Here is an 8,211-nt window from a genome sequence, read left to right as displayed (position 1 = left end):
ATATATATATATATATATATATATATATATATATATTATATGTTTTTATAGATGTATATAATAAGTTAGGCTAAAATGAGCAGTATAACAATGGATTTAAAGGCAGTACAAATACAGTTTGGACAGAAGCTTTCTGAATTAAAGTGCAGTGGACAGTAACCCACGGTAACGTTGGCAACACACTACATACCCCAAAAAAAGAAAAGAAAGCTAGTTCAAAAACACGTAAGCTCTGACCGTGACTGCGGTCCTCAGGCATGGGAGTTGTTGTTGACAATCAATTGGCTATGAAGGAATTAAAAAGCTAATCACTTGATAATTATCACATTGTGGGACACCGAGGACTTATTTTGGATCTTTGATTGTTTTTTTTTTGCCGCTGGTGGAAGACAGTGTTAGGATCCATGATGGAGATCAGCCAGCGGCAGGTAAACCATAGAAGAAGAAGAAGAAGGCGTCTCGTTAATGTCTCTTTCATCTGCAGTCGTTGGCGATCACAGCGTGTGTGCGTGTGTCTGTGTTTGTTTGTGTTTGTTTGTGTAATGATTATGTTGTTGACATACATTTTTTCAACATGGCGAAGTCGAATTCATCAACTTAAATCCAACCAAGCGTGACGCCAAATTGAATTTAAATGGATTTCCTATCTTTAATGTACCGTACATGTACATGTCGTCAATATTCAGTAGATGATGACGATGATGTTGACACAGTTAGTTTAACCGTACTTTAGGAATAGTTCAAGCACTACCACTTACATTTGTTTTTAACTATATCAGTCAGAATGGCTGCTGAAGGAGGCGTGAATTGTACCGGATATTGTCGTCAAAACACAACACACAAAGGTCCCATTGGCATGAAAATGTGACTTTATGAGGTTTATTAACATTAATATGAGTCGTCTCCCCGGGTAGCTCACCTGCTGGAGCGCGCACCCATCTACAGTTCGGAGGTTTATTCTCAACGCAGCGACCGCATGTTCGACTCCGACCTGCAGCCCTTTGCTTTACCCTCGCTCTCCTAAAATGTCCAAAAATAGTTGACGTAAAGATGATAAAGTACCTGTAAAATAATCATTTTAGCCACATAATAACGTTAGCAGTTCTTTGTTAGCATAATACAGAAAATGATCTCATATTAGCAATTTTATATTTAGTATATTATCTAATCAAGTTCATCTGAGCATCAATCATGTAATTGGTTGACTTTTACATATGTGTGTATTTTAATTCAGCATATTTTAATATTTCTTGTATTTTAAGAGCACACACACACACACACACACACACACACACACACATTATTTTTAGTTACTACTATAATCAGTAGGATTGGGCATAGAGAACCGGTTCCAACTTGGACTTGTTCTCAAAATTATGGTATCCGGATACACACACACACACACACACACACACACACACACACACACAGAAATTAGACAAATACTATAAATTCCCCAGCAGGAAGCCAAAATGGAAACGTGCTGAAGTAATCCAGCAACGAGTTTAGTTTCCACCTTTCCTCTCTTAGTTTTTTTTAACTAATCTTTCTGATGGATTTTTTAGTTTTATTATCAGGAGAAACGGCACATTAAACCCAAAGAACAGCGAGTAATCTGTGGAAAAGAAAAGCCTAACCATGGCACGTGGTCTCTGGTAGAAATGGAGACCTTTATCTGTTAATATCAGACAACACATCCATCAGCAGGGTCCAGGTGTCTGGGACGACGCCATGACACGCACGTCAGCTAATGGACCCACACACACCAGGATGAGTGTGTTAGGTGTGTGAGATGCTGCAGGGCGACACACACACACACACACACACACACACACACACACACACACACACACACACACACACACACACACACACACACACACACACACACACACACACACACACACAGCCCAGTCTGCATCACTTCCAGTGGCCCTACAGCTGAAAGGCCTCATCTGTTCACCATGCCTTCCCTAAGTGAAGAGCTTCTCTCGCATCAACCCAAACACTTCGGCTTTCTCCAGCTGAGTTTTTCACGTTCAGGACTGATGGAAAAGAAAGGATGATCATGATGTTGATGACAATCCACAAGAAGAGAGGACTCCAGACTTGCTACCTGCAGCTTTTCGGACTTCATGCACGTTTTAACCCTCCTGGTGTCTCCGGGTCACATTTGACCCCTTTACAAAAAGGTTTCTATATCAGGAATCTGGGTTTCTTTCAGACACATTGTCCAAAAAAGTAACGTGGATGGATCCCAGCAACGCTCCTCACAAGTTAAATAAATAGTCAGGTCACTACTTTCATTGAATTTGGGTGTTTTTTTGTCAATATTAAAGAATTTGGAGGAAAAATGATTGATAAAAGAACTTGTGTGACAAATGTAAAAACAAGTGAAAAAATACAAATGTCAATATAAGTGACTAAAATGTGGACAAATGTTAAAAATAATAATTGAAAAAAGCCGATCAAAGTGACAGTCTCAGTTCTCCAGTGTTCCTGTTTTATCTAAAAAGAAACATTTCTCTGTTTGTTCGTATCACTTCAGTTTTATTGCTGCAAAGTGGGATTTTCAAGCAGACAAACTGACACATATATAATAAAGAAATCCGTACTTGGCGCCTGTGTATTGATTTATTTCCACCCCCACCCTTAGTAATCACCATTTTAACTGTCTGTAACGTCAAAGATCTGCACTCTGACCTCTAATCAGACACCCGTGAGGATTTTAACACACAAATGATTGGATATTAAGGATATTTTATATGTCTTGGAGCTATCCAGGTCCCTCACGAGAGCATGGCGACCAGCAGGACGGATGGGATTTCATATGTCTTTAATATTCTGATTCATAAATCATGTTGATTCCTCTGATTAATAGAGTGCAGTCACCCAGCCTGCTACCATTGACCCTTGTGTCGTCTTTTGTTGGCGCTGTTTCTCAATGTTTGTCTCTTTTTAGACGTTTTCAACACTACGTAACACTAACTTATTAACTTTAATTTTACAGTTATTTTTGGAATTAATGGTCAATAAACCTCATTTATAGGAAATTATACCTAATGTTTGAGTTAGAAAATCAGAAATTAGGAATTGTTGAGACTAAAATTAAAGGAATGGATGTTGATGATAATCACAGACTGGAATATGTCAACTTTTACTCAATACTATTTCAACAACACTTCCATTTGAGAAAATTAATGAAAGTAGAGATTTGTACTTGGCAAAGAGCGTTGGGTGGAATCAATCATGTTATTTTGGGGAATTAAAAAGAACATTGATATAGGACAACATGAGGACAACATGAGGACAACTTGAGGAAAACATGAGGACAACATGGGGACAACATGAAGACAACATGGGGACAACATGGGGACAACATTAGGGCAACATGAAGACAACATCAGGACAACATGGGGACAACATGGGGACAACATTAGGGCAACATGAAGACAACATCAGGACAACATGGGGACAACATGAGGACAACATGAGGAAAACATGAGGACAACATGGGGACAACATGAGGACAACTTGAGGAAAACATGAGGACAACATGGGGACAACATGAAGACAACATCAGGACAACATGGGGACAACATGAGGACAACATGAGGACAACATTAGGGCAACATGAGGACAACATGAAGATGACATGAAGACAACATGAGGACAACATGAAGATGACATGAGGGTTAAAGAGTAGAGCCTTTGGTCATGTGGTACAGTTTTTTGCAGGGTCAGTTTTTGCGCCACTCATGCTTCATAATGAAATGAAACCTATTTTGTTGAGATATGCAGTCACAGGAACTCCTCTGGGAGTTTCCTGAAGCAGAAGGGACGAGGATGAACCCACAAACTAACAAGCAGCATTTTGGGGGGCTCTCTAAGGCGACAAAAGGTGTCTAAAGGGAGCACTGGGGTCCTTAAATGTTAATGCCTTCTCCTTTTAATGAGCAGTTTGGCTTTATGTGACCTTTTCCCCCCTTCTCTCTCCGTCTCAGCTGAATCCGCCGGGCCTGCTGACTATGCCCCGGAGCCCCACCTCCAGTGAGGATGAGATGGCCCAGAGCTTTTCAGACTACTCCGACTGCGACTCCGACACCTCCCACGAAGAGACCATCTACGAGACCATAAGGGCCACCGCCGAGCCGCCGCAGAACCACATGGACGACATCCACATCAACTCGCTGGTCATCCGCATCGTCATCCCCGACCTGCAGCAGACGGTGAGCATCTGAACGGGACAGACACTAGATTAGATTAGATTAGATTAGATTAGATTAGATTCAACTATATCGTCATTATACAGTTACAAGGAAACAAAGTGCAGTTTGGGTCTAACTAGAAGAGCAATAGCAGTAAGTGCAGGATATACACTGGTTCCATAAGTGTAGGACGTGGATATGTACTGAATAAATATAGAAATGAATACTATTATAAACAGCATTTTACAGATAGTTTTGTCCTATGAATAAAAAATATAGATAAAAAGTATTGTGAGCAAGATTTACAGCTGAATATGGACTGAATATAATATACAGGTGGATATTACTATAAATAGACATTTTACGGATATGTGCAATAAACATAATATACAGAGGGTTTTCCAGAGTTTACAGTTGAATATGTACTCTGAATACATATACAGGTGGCTATTATTATAGACAGAATTTTTACAGATACATATAATAAGTTAGGCTAAAAATAGAATAGGAAAAGGTGTTTTTATTTAATTTTGATACAAATACATATTAATAAATGAAATTTTGATCTAGGTTTTGATATAATAGCAGATATAAATGTAAAGTACAGTAGACTATTTTGCTGTCAGTCCTGCTGATGTTGTCTTTGTTTTTATCTAATCAGTAGGTGATAGATAGATAGATAGATAGATAGATAGATAGATAGATAGATAGATAGATAGATACTTTATTCATCCCAAAGGAATTTTTTGGCAACCACTAGCAAGACAACCATAACACAGCAAACACAAATCTATATATCCCACATACCTAAGAATAAAAATAAAATTAAAAATCACTCATAGAGATGTAATGACCATCATAAGGTGAAATACTACTGTATATTAGACATATTGGATACAGTAGGTTATTTATTAGACTGGTGGTGTCGGCGCCTTCCTCCCTGTAGCCTACGTCACACCTCACGGGCTCATCCGGCATTTTGCCCCTTATGAGGTCATAAGGAGCAAGGTTACCTCCCCTTTCTACCTCCCTGCAGCCTACGTCACACAGCATCAGACACGTTTCTGGTGTGCAGAGACATAAAAAAATACACACAGCCGACGCGGAACAGAACACACACACACACACACACACACACACACACACACACACACACACACACACACACACATATCTGTGGAAAGTGGAAAGAGCTGTTATTTTGGAAGCTGGTACTTAGTAAACACGAGCCCACCCCTGTGTTGTTGATGTGTTGGAGCTGCTCGAGAGGAACTCACACACCGCACGACCCTCGGTGGCATTTGAGCTGTGGGTTAGAATTGGTTGCATTAAACAAACAAGTACATTTTAAAAATGTGTGTGTGTGTGTGTGTGTGGGGGGGGGGGGGGGGGGGGTGCGGAGAGTAGAATGTGAGTGTATGGAAACCTGTGCTTTTCCAGGTGTTGAAGGTCTTTTCAGTGACCCACATGTGCTCCGATACACTCACAGCACACTGCGACTACAACAAGCTCACACGCATGTCAGAAAGGGTTTTATATATCTGCTCTTACGTTAGTATTTCCTCACTTGGTCTTAAAGATGCAGATGTTTTTATTGAAAAACAGAAATACTCGTAGGGACACACAGTACTGAGGCCTGCATTGAGATATCACAGATTCTGAGAATGTCCTTCCCTGGAAACCGCCTGCAGAAGTTGTTTATGCAGCAATTACAACTCACATTTAGCTTCATTTAAAGGTCCCATGGCATGAAATTGTCACTTTATTAGGTTTATTAACATTAATATGCGTTCCCCCAGTGTCTAGAAATGGAGATAGTTGTCAACCGAGCCCTGGGTGTCCTGCTCTGCCTTTGAGAAAAAGAAAGCTCAGATGGGCCGATATATATCTTGCTCCTTATGAGGTCATAAGGGGAAGGTTAAACCTCCTTTCTCTGCTTTGCCCGCCCAGAGAATTTGTTAGTTTTTTTAACTTATAAAACTAATGGAGCTAAACAAATTTGTGCCTAAACCAAAACGTCTGTTTGACAGCGTTAACATGTTCAAAACCCAGACTGGTTTAGGTCCCGTGGGGGGTTTTAGAGCAACCCGTTCTCAGTCCGAACTCGGAAAATACGGACGCTTGGACAGCGCCCGTCTGCGTCCAATGTGACGAAAAAGGCGTGGGTGTGGGACGCACCAGGGTGTGTGTATGTAATGCTGAGAAGGGAGCTTGGGTGGGTCAAACACCGGACTTTCACCCAGGACACCAGGTATCGTGTCCCGAGTGTTTCCTAAAGTCGCTTTCTTCTTTAACCGTCCCGTTGGTCTGCGTGTCACGGTAACGTAAGCCAACCCACCACCTGTTCCTGAACATACCAGCATCAAAAGGGACGCCGATAGTCCCGACCAAGCGACATTAGATAAGACGCTGAAGTAGAGTTTTAGCGTCAATAACAAAGGACGAAGGTACCTGACCAAGCGTCCGTGTCTTACATGACGGGAGTGAGGATCTGTTGATTGGAGAGTAGCAATAAGCAAGCTGTATCGCTGTATAGTAAGGACTGGAGGAGTTTTGTCAAAAAAGGAAGTCAACTACATTTTATTCAATCTTAAAGACACAAGCAGGCACAAGGTATTGCCGGCTATAACGTTAACCCTCCTTTTCTGTATCACTTCCATTTATGTATAACTAATGCACTTTACCTTTTAGGCAAATACTGGCTTGTTGCATATTAATTATCTTCCTCTGAAACATGCTGGAAGCTGCCTGTGGTTTTTAAAAATAGGCTTATTACTCTAAGACCTTGGACTTGAATGAGCTCCGATCAACATTCACATGGTCACAACCTTACAACTAATAACAAAACTAACCCAACATCACAGCGGCGTGTGAATGTTGAGTGGGCCTCATGTGGGGGGTTGATGAATAGACTTGTGCGTAGGTGAGGGTGCGTTTAAAGTATTAATGTGACTCTCTATGCAGGGAAGTGTGGAAGTGCTTGGAAATAACGATGAGGTAGACTCAGGACTTTGTAGATCATGCAAATGAATGAGGACAGAGACAGTTACTTGTGTAGGCGCAGCGGGGTTCAATAATATAAGATGGGGCCCACCCTACTGATATATATACATATATATAATGTATCTCTGAAGGCTGAAGCTGGCTGTGTAGTGTAACATGTTGATAATGCAGGTAGGAGCACACATGGTGAAGCCCAGGGGACAATGGAAATGAGAGATGAAACAAGTTATAATTGTCACCACGTTTTCCATTAGTATGTAAATGAAGGTTCAGTGGATTAATAGCAGAAAGCAAATGATGCGTTAGACGTCATACCTACACACACGCACACACACGCACACACGCACACACACACACACACACACAAGCGTGTGACTGAATAAACAACCACGCCCTCGGATAATGAAACGCAGCAAAGATAAAAATCATTTCTAACTTCAAAGCAAAAGTTTGACATCGTCAGGAAAATTATTCATGGTGGAAAGCTACATGTGTCTGATCACCGTCATATTCCATCCATCCATCTTCATCTGCTTATCCCGTTTCGGGTCTCGGGGGCAGCAGATCCAGTAGGGGAGACCCCAAACTTCCCTTTCCCGAGCCACATCAACCAGCTCCGACTGGGGGGCGCTGCCCAACTGGAACTCCCTGCAGATAAGCAGCTGGAGTACAGGGGTTTCATCTGGGGCGGGTGCAGCGTTGTACTACAGGGTCTGCGTTTGATGTGCGGGTCCCCGGGGGCCCGAGGATCACATCACGTGGTCTACTTAGATAAATAATTCAAGCGCACCCAGGACCTGCAGCTCCAGCTCTGATGTTTACTGTAAGTGTATGGTACTGTGTACTGTTTGTGTATAGTACTGAATACTCTACGTGTACAAGTATGGTGTGAACTTTAGGTTCCCCTGGTCCCACAGCCCCAGGCCCTGGCGCCAGGCCCCCGGCCCCAGACCCCTCGTCCCCTAGGCCCAGCCCCTGGCCCCAGACCCCTGGTCCCCTA

At 42.0% G+C, this 8,211-nt stretch overlaps 1 protein-coding gene across 1 annotated transcript in view; it reads left to right on the top strand.

Annotated features, from left to right (window-relative positions):
• The first annotated feature begins 3,983 nt into the window (after positions 1–3,983).
• LOC117955424 (SH3 and multiple ankyrin repeat domains protein 2-like) overlaps positions 3,984–8,211 on the top strand; it is a 128,260-nt gene continuing 124,032 nt past the window's right edge. Inside the window, exon 1 of the mRNA XM_034889972.1 lies at positions 3,984–4,229. Within this exon, the coding sequence (XP_034745863.1) occupies positions 4,029–4,229 (201 nt within the window). The 5' untranslated portion in view covers positions 3,984–4,028. The remainder of the gene's footprint in view (positions 4,230–8,211) is intronic.

The sequence above is a fragment of the Etheostoma cragini genome, chromosome 1 (assembly GCF_013103735.1).
Source record: "Etheostoma cragini isolate CJK2018 chromosome 1, CSU_Ecrag_1.0, whole genome shotgun sequence".
Taxonomy (NCBI): Eukaryota; Metazoa; Chordata; class Actinopteri; order Perciformes; family Percidae; genus Etheostoma; species Etheostoma cragini.
This window is presented reverse-complemented; position numbering and strand designations above follow the sequence as displayed.